This window comes from Tenrec ecaudatus, chromosome 7 (assembly GCF_050624435.1).
Source record: "Tenrec ecaudatus isolate mTenEca1 chromosome 7, mTenEca1.hap1, whole genome shotgun sequence".
In the NCBI taxonomy this organism is placed as follows: Eukaryota; Metazoa; Chordata; class Mammalia; order Afrosoricida; family Tenrecidae; genus Tenrec; species Tenrec ecaudatus.
This window is the reverse complement of record NC_134536.1, coordinates 32,411,226-32,437,326: the sequence shown is the minus strand read 5'-3', so window position 1 is coordinate 32,437,326 and position 26,101 is coordinate 32,411,226. Positions and strand designations below refer to the sequence as shown.

General features: G+C 46.6%; 1 protein-coding gene and 1 pseudogene across 1 annotated transcript in view; both read right to left on the bottom strand.

The window, feature by feature from the left end:
* The window catches only part of MAP3K5 (mitogen-activated protein kinase kinase kinase 5), a 233,375-nt gene that overhangs the window by 132,069 nt on the left and 75,205 nt on the right, over positions 1–26,101 (bottom strand). The window contains exons 2-3 of the mRNA XM_075554484.1: positions 20,907–21,046; positions 3,206–3,229 (exon numbers count right to left, since the gene is read on the bottom strand). Of these exons, the coding sequence (XP_075410599.1) occupies positions 3,206–3,229; positions 20,907–21,046 (164 nt within the window). The remainder of the gene's footprint in view (positions 1–3,205; positions 3,230–20,906; positions 21,047–26,101) is intronic.
* LOC142453302 (MORN repeat-containing protein 4 pseudogene) lies at positions 3,317–5,056 on the bottom strand (annotated as a pseudogene).

The window sequence follows — 26,101 nt, the reverse complement described above, 5'->3', positions numbered from 1 at the left end:
TTATTTATTTGCAATTTTTATCTATCTATCTATCTATCTATCTATCTATCTATCTATCTATGTATCTGTTTTTGACAGATGTAATTTCTGAACACACTGCTCACCAAGGCACTGGTGGTATAAACGGCCGAGAGTGAAACAGAAGCAGGGCGTGACTGCCGACTGAAGCCTAAGAAGAACCCAGAGCTCACAATGTGTTTGTAAGTCAAATACATTCCGCTGTTGCTCTCTCCAAGTGCCACTTCGGAAGTAATAACTGGAAGACCAGTCAGGAAGTGGGGAAAATGACTACGTTCTGCTTCTAGCAGGCCCACCGGATCTAATCCTGCTATCCAAGCCATGGGCCTTCTAGAGCTTACACGGTGAGTGGTCTATAAAAGACGGAACCAAACATTCCCATTTGAGAGAAGTACGAAAACTCAAAATCAGAAACCAAAAATACTCTGAATCTTCCAAGTCACCAAATGAGAATAAACGAAAAGCCAAGAAACCAGAAAAGTGTCACTCAAAGTGCTAGAACATTCTGCTCCTGCTGCTGCACCCCCAGAAGCCTTAGCACCATGGGAACCTGCACTTGGTGAGGCAAGACATCTAATTTATTATTATTGTTGTTGTTGTTGTTGTTATTGAAACCCTGTGACCCTGGGGATAATCCATCGGTGTCCAGCTGCTTCTGGGAGAGGCTGGCTGGCTGATGTCCGGTGTGTGCTGAGTGGCAAGGGGGTAAAGGGACTAGAGTTCAGGGTCATGACAGACAATAAACAACCCATCCTGGAGCGGTCTTATTCCAACCCCAAGGCTCCAGGCCTCAGAAGCCTAGCTGAAAATCGTCACACTTACCCACCTTGCTGGCCTCTCCCCACATTCAGGACTCTCTTCCGGAGGCAACTGACCCCTCACCACCACCCCAATTCCCAGCCATTTCCAGTTTCCATCAAGATGACTCCACTCAGGGCAACTGCATGATGTCAGGGTAAAGCAGTGCCACGGGGCGTTTCCAAGGGCAGAGTTTCGGGGAGAGATGCCCAGACCATGCGCTGAAGAGCTTCTCAGGAAGCCCTCCCTGCCATCGAGTCGATTCTGACCACAACGGCACCTACGGGCCAGAGTAGAACCGCCCTGTGGGTTGCTAAGACCGTAAGTCCTTCAGAGTAGAAAGCCTCGTCTTTCTCCCACAAAGCAGTGGGTAGTTTTGAACTGCTGACCTCGTGGTTAGCTGCCCAACTCGCAAGCCACTACGCCATCAGGGCCCCTCAGAGGAGGCTCGGGCAGACAGGGCTCTCTGCATGGTGGTTTAGCAGCCAATCACATGGACCGTGTGCACCACACAGAAACCATGATGACTTTTCCAGACAAAGAGGGAGCGCTGGCTCATGCTTGCTTAGAAACCCTTTGTTCAAAACCTAGTCTTCACTATGAAAATTAATCATGATGATTCTGGATGTTTTTAAATTGATAGAAGCTACATCTACGGAAAAAAAGAAAAAAAGTGTATCACATATGCACAGAAAAAATGAATCAAGTTCTTGGGGAGAAATGCTCTCAGTATTCCAATATGCTTAAATACGTGTTCAACTGCATCCGGGGCCTCATGTCACTGCCCGCCTGGAAGGGATGCTTTTGTGGGGTTCTACTTTGAATTGGGGTCTGTGAGGGGAAATGCAGGGAAACTTACAGATGGTAAACACTACCAGGCCGCTTGACTTGGGTCCATTAGGACTCCAGGGGACCTCAGGATTGGGTCAGCATGGGCTGTGCTCCATAAGGTTTTCGATGGCTGATTCTTTCGAAGGCAATCTGCAGGCCATTCTTCAAACCCAGCTCTGGGTGGATTAGAACATCCAACCTTTTGGCTAGAAGCCATGTGTGCTAACCATTTGCCACTCCCAGCAACGCTTTGGCTAAATGCTACCTCCTTTCAACGACCAACTACCTGCTACACTGTCCACCCAGCTGTAGCACAGCGCCTGTGCTGGCTTTCTTATCTGTTCTGCCTGTTGACCTTCCCTCCCCAACTAGACCGGGAGACTTCTCTCTTGTGAAATCATGGGGCAATTATCAACATGGTTGTTCTCCTTCCAGCCTCCAAATCAAACTGAACTGGGCGTCCCTGGTGGCACTCAGCCCACAATTTGGCAGAGAGGACATGTTCAATCAATATTTGCTGAATGAGCTTTGCGACCCTGAACTGAAGTATGAAGTAATATCTGCTTATTTCCTCTTGTGATGTGCAGGGTAAACATTTATAATGGGATATTATTTATGCTGCCGAGAGTCCCAGTCCCAGTGAAATCCTAAGAATAAATGTTTTCATTGTGGGTCCAAGGAAAACCTACCCACTGTGTTTTCCATCTCTGTCTTAAATGGAATCACGCGCAGGCCTTCACGTAGTATATTACTTCCACCCTAAGTTGAAGATAAATGTTCTTGGAGGATTTAAAATAACTGGCTTACTTTCTACAATGAAAACAAGACCCAGGGTTTATCAAGGCTGTTTCCACCGTCTGTCCACGTTTTCCCTTTACGCAGCATTTCAAATTTTAACTTTTTAATTCTTGGTTTTTACTTTTTTAAATCTGGGTGGGAGGGATGGTTCTAAAGCATTATCGCAAAGGAAAACTGCAATACTGAGGGTCTGTGCTCTCTCTCTACCTGTATCTGCATAATGCGTGCATAAACACATCCATAAAGAGATAAATACTTATGCCTGTGTGTGTTTATATACTGTTTTCATGTCACTTATGATTCCACAGAATTGGATATAAACTTTTCCCACCCAAAATATGATTATATTAGAAGTAAGTCTTACAAAAGCAGAATATTTAAAATGTGGTTTGGTAGAGAATCCTGAAAGTTCGATAAACCGCTAGCTGAACAGACAAATCTGCTGTGGAGAAGGGACGACGGCGGGACTTCATCTCACATACTTTGGCCAGACTCTCAGCGAGATGGACTGACACAGTGGCTGCAACAATGGGCTGGAACCCGACAGGAGTTGTGAGGATGGTGCAGGGTTTGGTCCTATTGCCTGGGGGGCCACTATGAGTCGGAAACGACTCATGGGACCCAGTGAGAACGGGTCCTTATACGACTATGCCACAAACTCTAAACAGAAATAGCCAAGACAGGAATTAATGATTTGTAAAGATGGGGTGGAAATGCCCAGGATTAGTTGATAAAAAAAATAGAGTAAGACAATACTTACAGTATTCTTTTGGCAAATGAGTTCCTGAAAAATAGAAAGAAAGAAAAAGGTGAAACAAAAGTTAATACCCAAAATTACCAATTAACTAATCTTTTTTTTTTTTTTTCTGGAGACTCGTTTATTCCGTACCAACAGTACAGCTTGGAGGTTACACATAGGTACACGGCTGAATTCCACACAACGGCTGAAGAGACGTTCAGAGTGAGGCTACAGGGGTGAGGGGGCAGGTCTGGTCACCACGTAACCACAGGTCCTGAGACGTAACGTGAAGTGATTGGGTCCCTGGGCCTGATGGCCAGGGCTCGATGCAGTGAGCCGGGGGTCCTCAAAGTTCACGGCAGGCCCAACATGGCCAGCTCCACCTAAATCTCAGGGGGCTGAGGTTGGTGTGACCTGTCGGGCACCCAGGAAGGAACTGTATGAGACCAAGCCCTCCCCAAGGCGTGGCCTGTAGTGGCCTTCCCCTCGCCTTTGAAAGATATGGACATCCTGTAAAGGGACCCTGCTACGTCGAAGGAGGAAGGGAGGCCCGGCTGGGGGTTCTCTGCTGGAATCCCAGTAAGGAAGGCGGCTTGTACAGTGGGTGGAGAGGAAACTGCACTCTACAGAGCCCTCCCGAGGCGCAGACGCAAACGAGGACCAGTGCTGCAGACAAGGTAGAGGGTGTGGAGCCAGGATTCCCACCAGTCGTGCATGAGGCCCCCCAGACCGGGCAGCTCTGACTGGGGACTTCACCATGGGGTACGAAGTTACCCCCACCTCCACCCTCTTTTTCTATTACTTCTCCAGGGCAGCCCAAAGCACTAGCCCGGAGTTGGAGCCAGGACGCTCTGCCCCTAATGTGGGCAGGGTGAAGACATTGGGCACAACCAGGCAGATGATGACGTGGAGGCAGCATGGGGCCCACCCTCGGTAACCCAAGGTTTGGGGGACAGAAGGGGACCAACAGGTGAGAGCAGGAGGTGCCTCTGTCGTCTACACACGCACATCTGGGCTACTTACAGACGGAGGGGCAGAACTGGGAACAGGGGCCGCCGGCTCTCTGGGCCAGGCTCCTTGTGTCTTTTCTGTGGGTGGCAACTTCCTGACCGGCAGGTGATGGGCACCTACGTCACAGGGCTGCCAGCCCATGGGTCGGTCCATCGGTCCAACTCCAGGGAACTGCTGGGGCCTTTGCTTTGCCCTCCGCTTGCCAGTGGGAGCCCAGGCCCCGTCAGGCAGTGAGGCTCCGGGTTGACTTGGAGGCGCCCTGTGCCCGCTGGACCACCCCTGAGCACTTCTCTCGGCGCAGCAGCTTGTTGTTCTCAAACAGGCCCTCGTTGCGGGGGACCCCGTGAGAGCCGTCAGGGAAAGTCAGCAGCCCAAAACCATCCACTCTGCCGTTTTTGAACTCCCCTTCAAAGGTCATGTCGTGCCGAACGAAGACCCCGACGCCATTGAACTTTCCCTGGGCAAACTCCCCCTCATACCTTGAGCCATCTGAGAAGGTCAAGACCCCGAAGCCATTAAACAGCCCGTTTTCAAAGTGGCCCAGGTAGGTGCCACCGTCCGCAAACAGCAGCTGGCCAAAGCCATGCCTACGGCCCTCCTTCCATTCGCCACGGTACTCCTCCCCACTGGAGTAGGTGAAGGACCCTCGGGTCAGCGTCATGGTGGCAGCTTACAGAAGGAAAGGATGGAAACACGTCTGTACTCTTGATGGGTGGCAAACGATCAATCCAAATATTTTCCTGGGCTCTGCCTTTCGGGGTGACCGTCGCGCGCCAGCGCGGAACCCCCACAGCCCGGACCGTGGCTCAGTCCGGCTCTGCCCCGGCAGCACGCTGTGCACGGCCCCGCTGGACACCGCCATCCCGGGCAGCCTCCCCAATTAACTAATCTTGATCAAACTGTTCTATGTGGGAAAGTGGTCCTTCACCATTTTATGAACACTTAGAGACTTCACAGTGAAGAAGGCGTTCCTGCATTGGAGACGTTTATAATCTGACAGGAGAACGCGTCGTCTGTGGTTGAAGGAAAAGAGCACACACGGAAAATTCCCAAACTGACTAATCTGAGAATCCATTCTGCTGAATATTCGTGCTGCAGAATTAAGTGATCCGATATTCATGCTAAAGAGCTAAGCGATCGGCAACGATGGGCAACAATATCTTTGGGGAAAGGTTCCAAACAGTTTTGTTGTTTGTTTGTTCCCCAAGCACCACCTCACTCACACCCTGGGAGGGGATACGCACCACCCCTTAGCCCTGGTGGGTGGGGACCTCCAGAAACCCCAGCCCTGGGCATCACGCGCACAGAGGACTCAGATGAGATCAGTGCAGGACAGTGGGCAACGGTACCACCTTCTGGGTCATGGATGAAATGAAGCCATGTCGCGTCTGACACACAGTAAAAAAGAGAGCAGATGCTTTTGGGTCGGAGTATAACTGTGCACCAGGCTGCTGCTGTTCCTGTTGTCGGGTGCCATCGAGTCCGTTCCGACTCACAGCGCCCCCATGCATGACAGAACAAAGCACTGCACGGTCCTGCGCCTCAGCCCATCGCTGCAACCGCGGTGCCAATCTATCGTGTTGAGGGCCTTCCTCTTTGTTGATGCACTTGACCAAGCATGGGGTCCTTTTCCAGGGACGGGTCTCTCCTGACAGCATGTAAGATGAGGCTGGTTTTCTAATTCTGGGCCTCTGCACACTGTTCACCACAGGGGTTTCAATGCCTGGTTTTCCAAAGTGGACCACCAGGCTCAACTCGAGGTCAGGACTCAGGAAGCTGGCTTAGACAGGATTCCTAGAGGCTAAAGGGAAGAGAGCTTGGGGAAATGATCTAGAAAGAATAGAGGAATTGGATTTCACTGAGGTGGGACAGTTCATTGAGAAAGGAGAAAACAGGTCGACAGAGCAGAAAAGATAGCATGTATGTTGTCATGGAAACAGGAAATGGAAGGCATTCGTGGTGTCTCAAAGGTGGGTCTGTTGGCTAAAAAGAGGACCTGGTCCAGCGGGGTAAGAGAGTGGTGATGTCAGGCCCTGCTGCCTGGCGGCCTCCTTCAGCCCAGGACTGGGGCTGGACCTGAGCAGAGGAGCCAAGAAAAACCAGTGAAGGCTTTGGCTCAGAGCAGTAAGATTTTTGAATATTTGATGATAACAGAGGAATCGATGAAACTTTTATAAAGAAAAGTATTGTCCTGGGTCATTTTGAGACCCATGTACAATCCTAACTGATAACTCTATCAAGACCTTCTGATGGACTGATAAAAGGGTATGGACACATTTAAAAAGAAACACTATTATCAAGTCGGGGGCAGGGGCTGTGGTTTCCCAGAGAAAGAAAACGTTACTACAGATTGAGGGCACCTAGGAAGGCACCCCAGAAGATGGCACTCGGGATGAGCCATGGGGACAAGAGGACCTGCAAAGGGAATGCCGGCAGGGGTGGGTCCAGACTGGGCACCTAGGAAAAGCAAAGGGCTGGTTCGGGGAAAATGTGCACATCACTGCACAGGGGCTGCAGCACAAGCTCGGCTAGTGCATGGCTAAGAGGCGGAGAGAGATTTGGCTGCTGGCAGCGGAGATCAATGGTGAACTCTTACTGTTTGCTGATCCTGACCTGTGGTAACCTACTGACTTCCCTAAGAAACCCCCTTAATTGTGAGTATTGGCTGTGGGTTCTGGGTGGCCACTGCAATGAATCATCACACCCAGCATCAGTGCAGAGTGGTGTGGGAGGAATGTTTGGTGTCAGAATAGGTGAAGAAGGCTGGACCACGGAGGCTTGTCTGGCCCCTGCCTGTCTCATGGCAACAGGGAAACAGAGGAGGTCAGATATGGCTCTCCGTTGTTGCTTCCCACAACTGCTAAATGCCACATTACACAAATGGTACAAAATGCCTATACTTGAAAAGATAAAATCAACATATGAGGGGTAACCCCCCCCCCCCCAAAAAAAAACAGAATTGCTCTGGGCAGAGCGGAGTTTTTGTAGTATGGATTTTTATCATTAAGCAAGCATTAAGCAGCTCGCTCTGAATTAGTGCACCCAGTGGCGTTGCCTGGGAAGGTTCTCTCTGGTCACAGTGAATATTTTTGTGAAAGCAGTTTTGCTCAAACCTCGTTTTTTGTGATGGTTGATTTGAGAGAACACCCTGTAGCTGTGAAATTTTGTTTTCCTGCTCAGGAAAAGTACCACAGAAACCGTTGTGACGATGAACACAGCTTACAGGGGCAGCACTATGGGAAAAACTCAAGTGTGTGCGTGGTTTTCTCTTTTCAAAAATGGTGAAATGTCAACTGATGACAAACCTCGTCTGGACACCTGCCAACTTCCCGAAGGGACAAAAATGTCCACTCATAGTGCATTTGGAGTTCATTCCACCAGGTCAGACTGTTAATCAAGCTTTCTATTCACAGGTTCTGAAAAGATTGCATACCACTCTGTGACAAAATTGGCCTGATTTGTGGCAGACGGGGCACTGGTTTTGCCACCACAACAATGCATCATCTCAGTGCACCAGTTTTTGGCAAAAAACAGCATGCCTCTCTTGCCCAAGCACCTTACTCACTTGACCTTGCTCCATGTGACTTCTTTTTGTTTCCACAAATGAAGAGCGACATGGAAGGACAGTGATTTGACAACGTAAAAGAGGTAAAGAAAAAAACGAGGGAGGTGCTGTCAGTCATCCACACAGATGAGTTTGAGAAATGTTTCCAAGATGGAATTGCAGATTTGACAAATGTAGTAAGTGTAATGGAGAGTACTTTGAAGGTGATAAGGTGTTTGGTTAAAAAAGACCAAACAACAAAATAGCTTTTTTTTTTAGTAGGAATTTTGTTTTTGGGGGTACCCCCTCTTAAAGCCCAGTGTATTACATCATCACACCACAACATCCCACTTGTTTGAAGTCTTCAGGGATCTTTGGGCAAACACATTCACTGACTATACCAGAAACACACCAAAAATGTGTTTCAATTTTTCTGTTTTTTAAGTACTCGGCAATCAAATTCTCAGTCAAAGGGAAGACAAAGATTATTTGGGACAATGTAACTCGGGGAGATGGGGCAAGTTGTCTTAAAGATAAATAAATGAATGTCTCCAAAATAGGAAAAAGTTGTGTCCCTGAAACTTAGGAAAATTCAGCTAGAGAAAAGGGGGAAGCAGAGCCGCTGGTGTGAAGTTGTGGCAGCAAGTCAGGTGCACAGCTGCAGAGGTACAGCTGCAAAATCCTAGGGCGCTCTGCTCTGCCCTTCAGGGTCACCCCGAGGTGCTGGAACACAACCCTCAAAGAAACTCCCAAGTCCCTTCTTCTCCCGCCTCACTGCCATGGTGTCATATTTAAATGAGCATGCCTGCGTGAGCGGACTCTGAAATAAGTAGATCGTCGTTGCTAGGGGCCAGGGGGTCCTTCCAGCTCGGAGCATGCCCCTGGAGCAGCGCGGAAATGCTGCGAGGGTTTCCTGGCTGCGGTCTTTAAGGACCCGATTGCCAGGTCTGCCTCCCCCAGAGCTCCCTGGTGGGTTCAAACCATTAACCTCCAGTTAGCAGCTGAGCCTTTAAGGTAGACAACGCATGCCATGGATTGAATTGGGCCACTGCCCAAATGTGTCAGCGTGGCTGGGCCATGATTAGCTGCTCCACAAGGGGTAATCATGCCCCAAGAGGGGACCTGATGTGATCAGCCAGGCAGCTGGAAGGAGATTCAGGTGGGACATAACACCCGTCACCAGATCCCACCCTAATGTGGGGTACAGCGCTTCCCTGGGGTGTGGCCCCCATCAGCTTTTACCTTCCAGGAGACGAAAGGTGCAAAAGAGGGCAGAGAGAGAGACCCACTACCATCAAGAAAGAAGCGCCAAATAGAGGAACCGAGCGTGTCCTTTGGACCCCGGGACCCTGCTCTGGGAGCTTCCTAAACTCAGGGGAAGATTGCTGCCAAGACACATGCCACTCTGCCAAGGACCCTGGCACTGCCGAGGCTGAAGGGAAGCAAACACCTTCAGGCTCCTGCGCTGCAAACCTGCGAGAGGGACCGTGTCTGTTGACTAGTCAGCCATGGGTGCTATTTTCTAGCAGAGCATCACCACATAGCCAGGGAGCCCTGGGGGCATGGTGGTTGCGCACTGGGCTGTGATCCTGAGTTAGCACTTCAAAGACACCGCCCACCCCATGGGAGAAAGACGGGCTTCCTCTGCCTGCTGAGAGTTAGGGTCTCAGAAACTCAGAGGCCGCTGTGCTAGGCATGAGCTCGGTGGCAATGAGGCTTTTGGTTTAAGACAAAAGTTTACATTGGGCTGGGCTGCTGCCCGGAGACATTGTATCCAGACAGCATTTGACAAAGCTCCTCAGCACGCACTTCACCTTGTGCTGCGCAGTCCTTGCGATCATTACTTCCCTCTTCTTTGGCACTAGCTGTTTCCTTCTGCAACGTCTAATTGGGCTCTAGTAGTCAGTGGCAGGTATGTCTTTTTAGAAAAGATCTGTCTTGTGAACAGTTACAGGTAAAACAAACTTCCGTACACTAAATTCTATTTTAAGCTCGATAATAATTTTAAGGACGCATTCTAAAAGGTTGATGAACTACAATGTCACAAAGACCAACTTCTAAAGCAGCATCTCTTTCAGAGAGGCCAAAGAGAAATCAAATTCAGCAAGCCTTGCACCACTAGCGTGAAAGTCAGAGGGCTTCTAGACCAACATATCCTGAGTCCCAGGTTTTCCGTCTCACTCCTTCAGGAACTCAAGCTATGGGGCTGTGACAATCGTCCATACAAATGGCTCGATCGTGATGACATCGCCCATTCGCCGTGCACTACAGATGTCTCTTTCCCCCTGACAAAACAGTAGTAAGAAAGGGAAAAAGAGGGCGAGGGAAGGCTTAGGAAGCAAAGCAAGGGAACAGTTGGCCCAGGCCACAAAGCACCCCTTAGAAGAGATAATACTGCTGTCACATAAATACTGGCCTTAGGAAAGTCTTGGAATCTTTCTAAACTTCCAGAAGTCGACAACTGGCAAATCAACTGTTCAATAAATTACTCTCCCCAGTTAGTAAGTTCTGGCATTTTCAGAGAACATCTTCAAGAAGCAGGGCTTGCATTTGTTATTTCTTATTGCTCTTCCCTGGGATTTTCTTGCCTTCCTGTTTTGCTTTCTTTTCTCCTTCTTTCCCCAATTTGAGACAGAATGTTGAGATAGTTAAGGTTTATTGTGCCAACCCAGTCGATAAACACATGTGGGATTAATTGAAGGGCGGAGAGATAAATGGCCCTGCTTCAGCTGGGCCTGCAAGACATCCCTGAGGAGAAGCCACATGGACCTACCCTGATGCAGCCCTGGGTTTGGAGACCCCTGCCAGCGCTGAGATGCTTACACGCTCACCGACTCGGCTTTCCTCCTGCAGTCAGTGTCATTGTGTGTGTTTTGTGAGTTGGAGGAGGGCTTTGTGGATTGGTGTTGGACATGGGGCTAATGTTGGACTTATGGGCTTGGACAGCACTGAGTTGGGATGCTTTCTTAATGTACACTTACCCTTTATATAGAACTCTCTCATACATATATGAGTTTCTGTGGATTTGTTTCTCTAGTCTATCCAGACTACCACAAATGTTTATGTCTTAGATAAGTTATATCATTTCTGAAATGAATGTAACAGAAAGATTACTGATATGAAATAATATTAAGATTTACAGGTTTAAAAACTGATTATTTCTTCCCTCAATGGGAAAATATTGTTCAATAAAGTAATGATAAAAAGAATTCATGATGGTGACGTTGAACCAAGAGATTATACAGCTCATGAATCCATCATTGGCCATAAGTAAGTGAGCAATTTGAGGCTGTGCCATTAAAAGGGGTGTGGCAGTTACATAACCTTCCATCAACCGGAGTGAAGGGGTGGAGTCTAGCATGTCAATTAGGGCACAGCCAATGATGTCTCTAGAAACTCCTGTCTTCCTCCCTGGAGGCGGAACACACACTCTGCTTCACTTCCCTGTTGACAAGCCACATGGAGCCAAGCTGATGGCAGTGAGAGCCCTGGGCTGGAGGAGCCACGTGGAGGCCAGCGCTGTGATGCACCCACAAAACTTTCAACCCACTGACCTGTGATCTTCCTGCTTTCAGCATCACTACATGTGCTGAGTCTAAAGAATAATTTATGGACGGGTATCAGACACATAGGCTAATACTGAACTTACGGACTTGACCTGGACTGGGCTGGGATGTTTCCTCAATGTGCTACTGTTCTTTGATACAAAGCTCTCTCTCACACATGTCAGTGTCTATGGATTTATTTCTCTAGTCAACCTAGACTAGCACAGTGGGCAAGGCCAATGCTTCCGGTTCATAAATCGTTAGACTACCTTTTTTGGTAATACAGACAAATTTTGTTGTATCAAACGTTTGCCGGTAAAGTTTTCAGAATCTTCTCGTGTCATCTCTATAGCAGGACCATTCTTAGATCTTAATCATCGGTCTGTTGAATGGTTCTCTTCAGCTACATAGATATTATCCACATTTTCTGCTATTCTTGCTTTTTAATTGTTGTGGCTTGATGAACTGAGGCCGTTAAATCCCATGTCATCTCCTTCAAGAATAACTCACCTTTCTGGGCTTGAGATACTGAACCGAACATCTAAGAAGTTTCTGATGCCGCCAAAGGCCTGCTCTCCCAAAGGATAATGCTGATGGGGGTGTGAACATGCAGGGACCTCATCTTGTATCGGAAGCCCAGGGGGATACTCTTGACCGTGTTCTGTACATGCCGACAGCCATCTATCAGCATGGAGCTTCTTTCTCCCCGCTAAGCAGACTGAATTCTACATGCATGTAAGCAGTGGAGTGAAATTTCTTACTATGGCTCTTCCACCCATATATCTGTAACTCCCACCAAAAGTTTGGGAGGGACTATGCACACTAAGGGAAGGGATCAGTCTGTTTTCATGACCAGCCCTTTGGCTGTAAGGATGAGCCATCTTTGAAGCAGGAGTCGACAAGAGAGAAACCCCGGGGACCAAGAACGAGCACTTTCAAGATCTTGGCCTGAAGCGGTGGAGGCCCGAGTGCAGCTCCGTGCATCACTCATGGGCACAGGGACTCCAAGGAGCAGCGGCGACACCATGCAGTACAGTCTCCTCATCTGGCCGGAGGCCATGGAAACCGCGCTACAAAGTAACAGGTGGGCTGGCTGCCTGGCCCGTGGAGGCCAAGGCCGAGGGACCATGTGGCTGAGAGACAAAGAGTGGGAGAGAGACTGGGTGACCACTTAAGAAAGGTTGTGGAATTAAAAGATGATGGGATTTTCCCACTCACTCTTTGAAGAGTCCTTGCATTTGTTACTCTTTGAAGTGGGTGGCAAAGGATGCTGTATGGAAACAGATTAAATCCAGGGCAGATAATAACTGGAATTTTATTTCAGCTTACTTTAATTAAATGTGATATTAAAATCTTGATGACGAAAAAGACTGTTTTGTTTATTAAAAAACTATTTTTTTTAATTAATGAGATGTTCGGCTAGTTTTACAAGTACTGTTTGCCAGGGCACATAACAGATCACATAAGATCTTCTGTATGCTGCCAAATGTGATCCAATGGGTTCCCAAAGTATGCATTTGCTAAGTCTCCTTTAATACTTGGGTATCTTTGAAAGGGAAGGGGTCTAGTTTCACAGGTAGACACTCAGGTTAAACAGAAGTCCCTGAGTGGAACAAATGGCTAAACCCTCCACTCCTAACCAGAGGACTGGTGGTTCGAATCCACCCTGAGGTGCCTTGGGGAAAAAATGTCTGGCAATTTGGTATAAAAGGTCCCAGCCTTGAAAAACCCATGGGCGGTTCTACTGTATTTATGGGCTCGCCCTGGATTGGACACGACTTGCCAGCAACAGGTTAAAGCTAAATAAGGGCATGATGCTTGTATCGTTTCATTACTTTCCAAAAGACGTTTACACATATATTCTCGTCCGACACTCCCATGTGGAAAGGGCACAGGCAGTGTCATTGTCACTCGGTGTGTCAACAACCGGAAAGGCAGGGGGCTGGCTCAGTGGTCCATGACTAGGAGGGGCACAGCCTCCCACTCTAGTCCTGTGCCGCTCAGGGCACTGTCGACGCGCTCATTACCATGTTGCCCCAAAGACCTTGACAGCTGGTCTGACTTGAATTTTTCAAAATGTGCGGACTGTGGACATACTCACCAAGGCCTCCTGATGAACGCCCAGACAAGTCACCCTTACTTAGTTCCTGTGAACTGGACAGGGAGCAATTAATTGAGTTAGCATCCACGGGAGGCAGGCACCAAATCAGACGCTCAATTCATCTCCTAGGCTTAGAGTTTCATTCCTCTCGCCCTTAAAATGCTCAGCAAGGCTTATGATCTCTGCAGAGCTCGTCCAGCACGAGGGCTACAACTGCTGGTCTGTGCAGTGACCATCTCACGGCCTCCAGAGATCCAATCTAGACAGGCAGAGAAGTGGCCGGGGTTCAGTCAGCACGCATCTACACACCGGGTTCAGGGAGACCTGAAGGAGCGGGCAGCAGAGATAGATGGCCCTAAAGAAGAGTCGGTTACAGAAAATCTCATCTGTGAAGTGCGTCTTTTCAAGCAATGGTGAAAGAGAAACATGCAACTAAATGTCTTGAACAAGCAATAATCTAGCATAATTACAACGCTTCCACACAAGCTGAGTCACCGCAAACTAATGTGCATATCCACCTCCAGAGAAGCACGGATGAGGCAGAAACAGAGCCTCGCCGGGCGCTGAGTGGAGAGGGAGCAACACCCAAGGTTTTCAGCCACACCTACAACATGAGGAGAAAAGGAGCCGCAGACTCCCCGGGGATTCAAATGCCCGATGTGTGTATAATTGATGCTGATGGCTACAAATATAACAAGTAATACAGTGATTTAACAAATAAAGTTGATTATGTAATATGTCAGGCCTATAAGAACCAGCCAACATCTCTCTCTCTCCACACACACAGGCACACACACACACACACACACACACACAAATACACACCTATGGCCTAACTTTAGAAATAAAATAGTAATCACTGAAGACTCCCTCAACCTTCCCAATTCTATTCGACTCCTACCTTCCTAAGAGGTAACTGTCTCTGGATTTATTATTTATGATTTCCATGTACACTTCTGTTCTTTCATAACACTCAAAACTCAAAGTCAGTGTCACCAAGGCAATTCCAACTCGTAGCTAACTACCCAAGTAGACAGGTGGAACGGCCCCCGTGGGCTCCTGAGGTTGGCAGTCTGTACTGGACAGATGACTGGAGAAGGCTAGACTGAGAAAGGGAAGAGTTGGGAAGGCTAAATGAATCTTTAACAATAGCTGTTTTAGTTCTAAAATGTGTCATATATGTGCATATATATATAAATACGAATATATGTTTGCTGGTATTTATAGGGCTGACATATTGAAAAATTAACCTTATTTATTAAACCCAGAAAGCCACGTCTCTTTCCCATGGGAGCCACTGGTGGAGTTGAACTGCTGACCTTCCGGTTAATTCTCCACCACATAACCCACTACGCCACTGGAGTTCCTCCTACACCACACAGATGTGGACAAATTACTGTCTTACAAATGATTACATTTTATGTAGATGGTATCAAACTGAACGTGTGGTTGTCACTTTATTCCTCAACGTTGTTTTTGTGAGAAGTATTCAAAGGGAAATACATTACAATCTCAAGTTCATTCACTTTAAGTGATCTATAATATCTCAAGATATTTATTCACATCATTTTTCACAGCCTTTTTTTAAAGGCTATTTCAAATTACCTTAACGTAAACATTCTTGATGACAATTCCTTATGCACAAGGCTCATTCTTAAATTAAATATGGAAGGAATTGTTGAGCACATGGGGAACCTGGGGAAGTGCTGGTTCAAACCTACCAGCTGCTCCTTGGGGGAGAGATGCAGCCCCACTAGCAGGTGCTCATCTCCCACTCGCCCCCGCCCGGCCCTAGGAATTATCAGGGTGTGGGGTTGTTGGTTTTCTTATGGTAGGAAGAACGATTTCACCCTTCTCTTTTGCATTGTTTGTTAGAGGAGTCTATGTCGGGGAGCAGGCGATCCCAAGCATCTGCGCTGAAATCCCACGTGAGTTAGTCACCAGACCCTCACTCTTCCCAGCAGCCGCCATGCCCTTGTCCCAGGCCTTTCAGGGAACTGCCTGCACCTGCGCCGCCGCACCCTGCTCTGCCACGCAGCTCACAGGGTCCACAAGACTCCCCTTCACTGAGAGACCCCAAGGGGAGGGAGTCTGCAATGCAGAAAATGAATCAGCAAAGGATTGCTACTGGGCATTTTCTTATCTGCAGGACATGTAAGTCCCAACATAGACTCTCTTTAAAAAGACACGAGACCTTCTCATGACCTTCTCATGACCTTCTCATGACACTGACCTGAAGAACGTTGTGAAAACTGTAGCACTGTACTAAACAAAACGAAAAAACCAGCGAACGTCTTATCAACTGCCCTCTCTCAAAGGGGCAATAATGATTTTTTGTTTTTGATAAACAAAACATCTCATTCTTACTAGAACAGAATTCCTGATATAAAACAATGACTACAACTCTTAATAAAAGCACATGGCTTGACTCGATTCTAAATACATTTTCAAATAAAAACTCAGTCACAGATTTTTTTTTCCTACACTTTGATAGTTCCTATCAGTTATTCTCCAAGGGGTTAAACTTCAGCATCAACCTGCATTTATTTTTCCATGATTTCTTCCTAAAAATAACCTGTTGAAGAGAAAATGCTCCTCTTGAACAAAAAATAGGGACTGAAAGTACCACGGACGCGGCAGTTGTTCTGAGTGTCCAAAGAACTGACCCTAGTGAAGCTAGATCGGTGACAAGAATAGCAATTTTGGGGGGGGAGGGGAGAGGGTTGGGATTTCATTTTTATTTCATTTGACTAATCCTTACAAAATATGCTCTTTGCAGATAGCTTTGGTCCTCCTTTCTTTCGCAGTCGCGTCCTTTCTTGTGGGAGATGGTGGGAACCAAGAAAGGGACTAATAACCGCAGGAGAGGCTAGCGGCTTAAAGCACATCCAGACTTTTCTCCGCAGCAGCGGTTCTCAGGAACTTCTGGGGAACTCAGGAGGCTGTGAGGCTGGAAATAATGACTTCCCACTCCGATATCTCTGCCCTCTGCAGCCAGTCACCCTGGCCTGCTTGCCTGGAAACAGGCTAAATAAAGAAACAGCTAAGCTCAAGTAAAAGGCTCTATCAAAAGGCATTGCTATACAAAAGCACGGAAACCTTTATTAAACAAATACCTCAAGGTGTGAAGTTATTGATTCTCAGCATCATGTACATCTGGATCTATGTATTTCTGAAGATGGTGCTTCTTTCTAACCTTCCCCAAAGAACTCTATGCGCTTCCATTTAAACCGCATAAAAATGGCAGTTGTAAGATCCCTAGAGTTTTAAGGCCCTCACAAAGGACTCAAAGCATGGTCCTCTGAGAAGTTCTCTGCGTCTTTGTATCAACACCCTGTCCAGAGGGGCAAGATCAAGGCTGTCCAGGGAGGGAGTTCCCTGCTCCATGCCCCATGCTCACAGGGCAGCTGCGGCTACCCTCGAAGAGTCAGCAGAAGAATGGTCATGATGTGGACAAAACCTTCCTTGGGGCAACTTTCCTGGCCTTTCCCTCACTGGAGCATGAATGTCTTCATCATAAACCTCTGGGATCACCCGGTCCTTTGAGAACATCTACCAACATGAGCCCTTTGAGATCCTCCCAAATCAGCCACCATAACCATCGGAGCTGTCCGCTCTCCCTCGAATGTACCTGGCCCAGCAGATTCTCTCAGAAGCCAGGGTTCTGATTGGACATTTTTGTGTTTCATTTCGAAGGCACCCGAATGAAACTAAAACCAGTGTCTGACTGAGAAGACGTGTCTGCAGCCGTCTGCAGATTGCGGAGTGTATTCAACCACGTGTTGTTTGGATGGACAGCTCAGAGCAATACTTTCTGACTTAACCTTGTAAAGAAAGCAGTGCCTGGATGGTTTAGTTGATGGACTTGGCTGCGAAGCACAGGGTTGGTGCCTCGAAAGAAAGGCCTGCCCACTGACTTCTGAAAAAACAGCTATTAATATTCCAGTGGCACAGAGCTCTACTCGGACACACGTGAAGCGCACATGGAGAGGGTGGAGGAAAGGTCCGCAGGGTGGGGTTGTGCTAAATGAGCACCAGACAGACCTGTGCAATACGCCTGGAATTAGACCTACCGAGGAATACAGTCAGCGGGTAAGGAGCATGGATTTTAGAGCCACACAGCTCTGGACCCAGCTTTTACCAGCTCTATCGCCTTGAGCAAACAATGAGAGTTCTTTGAACTGCTGTTTGCCGTTCTCTAAAACGGTGATTCAGTAATCCCTCGCCTGGCGCCACTCTGAACTAAGTGCAAGTGGGGATATGAGTGAAACTCTTGGTGCCTAGCAAAGAGTGAGCACTCACGGATAAGCAGCTATTGTTTTCAAGACAAAGCGTGTTGTAGAGACTGCTTGCCATTTTAAACAGCTTCTTTAGTCAAGAACACTCCCATACAGAGGGGCACTGCAGCCATTAAACCTGGCCAGGCTTGTCATCCCATACAGATGTCTCCTAACAAAGAGCGACCAGGTAGTTAAATTTCCAGAAAGCAGCAGGGTGAGAATAAAAACCACAAAGATTGAGAAGTCTCTGACACAACCCAGCCTTTTCAAAATAAATTTAATCCTGAGAAAAATGAAGACGAGCAAGAGTAAGTCATCACACTTCTTTATCAATCACTAACACATGCTAAAAGTAGCAGCCTATCAAAGTGTTTCTTTAGAATGACACAGTTACAGAGGTGTTGAGCTTGGAGCCGTTGAGTCTGTTTGGGGTGATGTAAACGTGGTGATGCATACTACAGGGGATGGTTGGCAGCATGATTAATGCGATGCCAAAACTCAAAAACGCACTATCATCGAGTCAGCCATGACTCAGACAGACTCTACAGGACAGAGCAGACCTGTCCCTGTGGAATTCCATGACTGAAAAGGATTACGGGAGCAGAAAGCCTCATCTTTCTCCTGCAGAGCAGCTGGTGGATTCAAACCGCTAACCCTGCTGTTAGTCACTCAGTGCATAACCCACTACGCCACCAGGGCTCCGTAACACAATTAGTATCCTTGAATTATAAACCTAAACAATGTTGAAGTGGAAATGTTATATATGTGTTTGTGTATATATATATATATATATATATATATATATATATATATATATATATATATATATATATATAACCACCACACACAAATAGCCTGTGATATATTCATTAAAAGTGTAATTTAGGTGGCTTTTAAGTAGGAGTTTCTAAACGGGTTATTCCAATTCAAAACAGATTTAGGCAGAGTATAATATGAGCAACTCTCTTAGAAAGGGATATGCTTACCTCCACCCCCACCCCCAGCACAATGGCTGCCATGCAGCAAATGTAGCTGGGATGAGATACTGCAGGTTTGTCCGAGAACCTCACGCATGCTTAAGAGATGCAGATAAAAACAAAAGACTTAAAATTTTTTTCACATGAATTTTGGGTTAGGCATCTTCATATATCAATGAGAAATATGACTGGATTCTCGGCCTGCTCATCCCTGCATTGGCTCTGATTTGGGAACTGGAAGATACAGATGAAAAAAAAAAGTCGAGGAGGAGGGAGGGGGTAATGAGAAGCTGATACCAAAGGCTCAAGTAGAAACCAAATGTTTTGAGAATGATGATGGCAATAAATGTACAAATGTACTTGACACAATGGATGGATCGATTGCGATAAGAGTTGTACAAGCTCCCAATAAAATGATTTTAAAAGGGAAAAAAAGCCACCTGCAGCTGGCTGGAAGCTTCATACATAGAAATGGATCCTATTCAGCTCGGCAGGAGTTTAGAGAGCACAGAGCATAAAATCCTTGGCCTGGAGAAAGCATTTTAGGCATCCTTCTTGAGTGCAGGAAGTGCCTGCCAACCCGTGAGCTCTGAGTAATGGAGATAATGCAATGAAGGCAGGTTGGATTCTGTAGACACATTCTGGAGGTTTCTATCACCTGTCCTTTATAACGGAACCTTGCCAACAATGCTGAAGAAATCAAACAATCACAGACACTGGGATCTTGCTAGCATGAGGCAGGGAAATCGTGAAGGTATAGAGAGTCACAGTGGTTACGAGTGTGGAGCGAGGGCACAGCTGTGTAGGAAGCGGTGTGTTCTCTGTGAATGGGGATGGGGCATTTGGCAAAGGGCACTGGCCTTGGCTGCACAGGGGCAATGTGGTTGAGCTCACTCAGTTGTACACATCAAACATGTAGCTGATACCAAGGGCTCAAGTAGTAAGAAAATGTTTTGAAAATGATGAAGGCAACAAATGTACAAATGTGCTTGACACAATGGATGGATGCATGGATTGTGATAAGAGTTGTACGAGCTGCCAATAAAATGAATAAAATATAAATGTGTATATGTATATAATCATAGATCAGGGGTCAACAAACTGAGGTTCTCATACCTTATGGGGCTCTTTTGGTAGGTATAAGTGGCTCTGAAGTAAAATTGAAAATGAAGCTGTTATGGTTTTATTTAAAGAATATTAATCAGATAATGGTGATTTCATTTGTTTATAAAAATATATTTATGGCTTTTAAATAATTTTTAAATTGTGGGCAGGACAGGATTGGCTCTTCTGTCTCAAAAATTGGTTGGCCCCTGTCACAGGTAAATCAAAGCACTTTCTTCTTTTAATAAAGAAAAACTAGAGGGAAAACAGGAGTGGTGTCGGCAAAGATGGCATCATCGGTGTTTTGCACTGGTGCTGTTGAGTCCATGTCCAACCCACAGTGGGCACATTTGACTGCGTGGAACTGCCCAGGAGGGCTTTCTAGGGAGCCTTGCAGTCTGCGGGGGAGGTGTTGGGCTGTGAACAGCAAGGTCAACAGTTCCAACCCAGTAGTGGCTCGCAGGAGAAAGATGAGGCGGACTTCCCATGAAGATTTGCAGTCTTGGAAACCCCATGTAAAGACAAGTGTAGAGCATGTCCTCTGGACCCTGAGATCCCTGAACAGTGAACTTCCTTGATCCAAAAACAGCTTTGATCCCTGAGAAGTGACAAAGATGGAGCAGCAGCAGAACCAGAGCTTGCGAGAGCGGTGGACTTCCCAGCCCACAGTGCAAGCAGAGCGGAATACTTTGGGGTAGGAGGTCGAGTCTTGTGACTGCCCAGAAACGGAGCTGAGTCCCTCCACATGGAGGCTTGCTAGAGTGTGGTGCCTCAGGACACTTAAATTGGGGAGCTGGGGTCTGGCCCTTGGAGCTAAAGCTGCCTGCCTTGGAGCTGAGAGGTACCGTCGAGTGGCCTGTCCTCTGGCCATTTATCAGCAGCCCAGAAGACCTTCATTACATGTCCTGGCTGAATGGCCTGTATCTTGAGTATTTGTCTCCTGAACTCTTGCCTGTCCACTTCCTTAATAAAGCCTTTAATCATGAACATGATACAAGTTCTGTGTGAGAATGCATTATCAAACCCAGTAGCTGAAAAGGTCGAAGCTCTTGTGTGAGATCTGACACCTTCACAAGCGTAAGTTCCATGGGTATTTGTGGACACCCAGGTACCCTGAAAGGCCGTGCTGGGACAAACCGCTGAGGAAGCAAGGGAGGTACCTTCAGGGACTGCAGGGCGTCTGAGTTGGTGTCACAGTAGAGGATGATGTTGTTGGCCATGCTGAAGCTTTCTCTCACGCCCAGGTGGTAAAAGAGGGAGGGCTGCCGGAAGGCGTCGCTCATCTCCACCACTGCAATGTCTGGAACCAGAAAACAAAGGCCCCAGAGGATGACATTGGTATCATGTCCCGTAAGCACATTTTGGTTACAACAACTTAGTAGTCAGAGAGGAAATGATAGGGATTCTCCCTCTTCACTTATCGCTGAATTTTGAATTTGCATTTCTACCCGGATGTGGTTTTACACATATGCCCACAAACTTGCTTAAAAGAGAAGGAAGGGGCTCTATAGTTGCTGGAAATGAAGAGGAGTCTGCAATGGTGGAAAAGGGGCCAATGTTGCTGCTGTTTCACCATTAAAAACAACAAAACTCACTGCCATCTAGTCAGTGCTGACAAAACCGCTGTGGGTTTTAGAGACTGTAACTGTTTACTGGACTACAAAGCCCCGTCTTTCTCCCTCGAAGCTGCTGGTGTTTTCGAACTAGCGACCATGAGGATCGCACCCAACACGTAACCACTACATCGCCAGGGCTCCTGGTTCACCATTAAAATAGGTTTAAAAGGGGGAAAAATCCATTGAGTCAATACCATCTCTTAGAGACCCCATATGAGAGGTAGAACTGCCCCTGTGAGTTCCCGAGACTGTAACTTTATGGGAGTAGAAAGCCTCGTCTTTCTTCAGAGAAGCAACTGATAGTTTTGAACTACAAACCTTTTAGATCACAGCCATAGGTGTAACCACTCTACCCTCAGAGAACCCCCTAAGAAAGCTTATATAGGTTTCAATCTCTAAAAGGCTTAAAAGGTAGATCCACAGACAATACCATTAAGTGATTAATATAAAATGAGGTTTTATTAAAGGGTTAGTTTGCGAACTCACCCAGATTACCAGATGCCTAAGGAGCATTGGTAGTGCAACAGCTAAGTGCTAGGCTGTGATCCAAAAGGCTGGCAGTTCAAACCCACCCAGAGGCTCCAAGGGTGATGTGTCCCATAAAGACCACGTGCTAGAAAATGCTGTGGGGCAGCTGTCACACGGGGTAGCTGAGTCAAAACCAACTGGATGGTACTGAACAATAGTAATGGCAAGTCCCTGGGGAAAGGTGTAGGAAAAGATGACGACAGAAGAAACACAATCCGTGAAAGTTCAGTGATGACGAGTACCCAGGTAATATAAGCCAGATGATGGAAATTTAACAGTCTTGTCACAAAATGAAATCAAAATTCATCTCACACTCATTTATGAGCAAAAACTGACAAAAAGTATCAAGCATTATACTCTAAGAATATGAGATCAGGGGTTTAAAAATTATTTGGGAAATGTAGGAATGACTTGATGAAAGAAAGATATACTAAAATACATTATAAGAACACACAGCCACGGGTGTAAACCTTACTCGATGGAAAACCCGTAGGATCTCTAGAGATGTCCCATTTCCATTTCAAAGTAATTGAAAACTAAAAATAGAAGGATCCTTCTTAATATGAAGAATAATATACATGTCATAGCAACTGTCAAGTTTATGCTTATTCACAGGAAAATCAGAAACAAGACTAGGCTGTTGACTATTCCCATTAGAAATTGGCTTCCTAAAGGCGCTTCAGGGGACAGCACCAGAGACACGGTGTGGGAATTGCACCTGACCTGATCCCACCACACCGAGGCAAAGCACTGGGGGAGTGCAGCGGAACAGCAAGGGAATGGAGCAGCAAGGTCCCCAGGGAATGCTGAAAGTGGACTTTGGGGCCAGGGCAGGGTGCCCCAACACACTGGACTGGAAAACACTCCTAAAGGCCAACAAATGATCCTTGAACTAACTACAAGCTTTTCTTTCTTGGGGAAAAAAAAAAAAAAGAAATTGGCTTCCTAAAAATCCCAGCAAGTGAAAATTTAAAAGGAACAAAACAGGACAAAATAATCCACTATTTTAAAGTTAGAGAAAACATTTAAAAATAAAATATGATGATTTTCAGTTGTAGACATTATTGTCATCATCAACAACAAAAAAACCCAACAGAATAAGCTGAATAACTCTTCATGACACTAATACGATATTGTAAGATGTCAGGGTGAAAAATTATCCTGAAAACCAAAATCATCCTTTATAATTTCAATAGCATTTATAAAACATAATGGTAAATTTTTTTATAAAACCCTACTTAAAAGCACAATGAAATTTGTAACAAAATGAGCAGAGGATACTAGTTTGTTAAATATGTGTCATATGTAGGTTAACAATTCTCTAAATCACCTCTTCTTGGGCAATTAGAATAAGCAGTCAACTACAAAAACATTTCAATAGAAAAGAGGCTATTGATATAAGCTGCAAATCTGCAAAAGTATAAATAAAATGATAAACAAGTGCAAAGTAAGAGTATATAAAGCATTAAAAATATTCTACCCCTCACTACTAATAAATGCACATTATATCAATTATCAAGTAGTAGTTTTCTTTTGCCTATCAACAGGGCCGAGATTTTAAAATACCTAACAAAGCCCAATGAATGACAACCAACAGAGATGCCATTTTACCCCACTCGGATGGCGACAATGACAAAAACACAAAATAACAGGTGCTGTCTAGGATGAGGGGGATGAGAACCTTTCTGCATTGCCAGGGCCAATGGCAATGGTACAGTGGGAATGCAAAATGGTACTGTGTTGTGGAAAACAGTGTGGTGGGGCCTCAAACTAAAAATAGAACTACTACATGACCCAGGAGCTCCATTAGGCAGCTAGCCAGAAACACAAACAGATCCTTGCATACTGATTTTCAATGTCCCACTATCCCCAATTTCCCTGAAGCAGAAACAACCTAACTGCCCTTCAACAGATAACTGGATAAGGAAAATGTGGGACATACATAAAGTGGAATGCTACTTAGTCAGCAAGTGAGAGGAAGACTTAATTCACGCTACAATATGGATGAAGCTTGCAGAGTACACTACGATGATTCAATCACACAAGGACAAATACCTTTAATTTTACTCATAAAATGACAAGAGCACACAAATCTATTGAGACCAAAGTTCCTCAGTGGCTACCAGAGGTGGCCATAATTTAGTCCGAAGGGACCTTGAACCCCTGTCCATGCCACAAAATGTCACACTAGTCCATCATATTGATGACATTATGCTGATTGGACCCACTAAAGAGGATGTATCAAAGAGTCTAGACTCATTGTTAGAACATCTGTGGGCAAGAGGTTGTGAAATCAACCCAAGGAAGGTGCAGGCACCTTCCACCTCAGTAAAACGTCTAGGCGTCCAGTGGTGTGGGGCATGTCGAGACATTCCTACTAAAATGAAGAATAAGCTATTGCATCTGGTCCCCCTCCCCCCACCAACAAAACAGGAGGTACAATTCCTAGTGGGACTCTTTGGATTTGGGGGGCAACATATCCCTTACTTGGGTGTTCTACTTCGACCTATTTTTCAAGTGACATGAAAAACCTCCAATTTTGAGTGGGACCCAGAACAAGAAAAGGCTCTGCTACAGGTTCAGGCTGCCGTGCAAGCTGCTTTGGAACTGGGACCATGTGGTCCAGCTGGCCCGATGGTCCTAGAGGTGTCAGTTGTAGATAGAGATGCAGTGTAGAATCTTTGGCAGACCCCTATTGGTGAATCACAGCGTAGACCATTGGGATTTGGAGGAAAGTCCTGCCATCCTCTGCAGACAACTACTCCCCCTTTGAAAACCAGCTGTTGGCCTATTACTGGGCCTTGGTGGAGACTGAACGCCTCACCATTGGCCACCAAGTCACCATGAGGCCTGAACTGCCCATCATGAACTGGGTATTGTCTGATCCACAGAGTCATAAAGTTGGATGTGCGCAGCAACACCCCATTGCTAACTGGACGTGATATGTACAAGATTGGGCCAAAGCAGGACCTGAAGGGACAAGTAAGCTGCATGAAGAAGTGGCCCAAATGCCCACAGTCTCCACTCCTGTCACAGTACCTTCTTTCTCTCAGTCTGCACCTATGGCCATCTGGGGAGTTCCTTATGATAATTTAACTGAAGAACAGAAATCCATGCTTGGTTTACTGATGGCTCTTCATGACATGCAGATGCCACTCGTAAGTGGACAGCAGCAGCACTACAGCCCCTTTCTGGCATCTCCCTAAAGGTCAGTGGTGAAGGGAAATCATCCCAATGGGCAGAACTTCAGGCAGTGCACCTAGCTGCTCAGTTTGCCTGGAAGGAGAAATGACCAGATGTGAGATTGTATACTGATTCATGGGCTGTGGCTAATGACTTGGCTGGATGGTCAGGAAATTGGAAGGAACATGATTGGAAAATCGGTGACAAGGAGGTGTGGGGAAGAGGTATGTGGATAGATCTCTCTGAATGGGCCAAGAAAGTAAATGTAATCATGTCTCATGTGAATGCTCACCAAAGGGCTACCTCTGAAGAGGAGGACTTTAGCCATCAAGTGGATAAGATGACACGCGCTGTGGGGAGACTGGTCCTCCTCTTTCCTCTGCCACTCCTGTCATTGCCCAATGGGCACATGAACAAAGTCGACATGGCGGCAGGGATGAAGGTTATGCATGGGCGCAGCAACATGGACTTCCACTCACCAAGGCTGACTTGGCCACTGCCATTGCTGAGTGCCCCATTTGCCAGGAGCAAAGACCAACATTAAGTCCAAGATATGGGCCATTCCTCAGGGAGATCAACCGGCAACCTGGTGGCAGGTCGATTATATAGGGACACTTCCATCATGGAGGGGGCAGCGTTTTGTTCTTACCGGAACAGACACCTACTCTGGATATGGATTTCCTTCCCTGCACGTGATGCTTCTGCCAAAACTACTATTCGTGGACTTACAGAATGCCTCATCCACCGGCATGGCATCCCACATAGCATTGCTTCAGATCAAGGAACTCACTTCACAGCAAATGCAGTGCGGCAATGGGCCCATTCCCATGGAATCCACTGGTCGTATCATGTTCCTCATCATCCTGAAGCTGCCGGCTTGATAGGATGATGGAATGGGCTCCTAAAGACACAATTACAGCGCCAACTAGGTGGCAACAACTTGCGGGGCTGGGGCAATGTTCTCCAGGAAGCTGTATAAGCTCTAAACCAGCGGCCAATATGTGGTGCTGTGTCTCCAATAGCCAGAA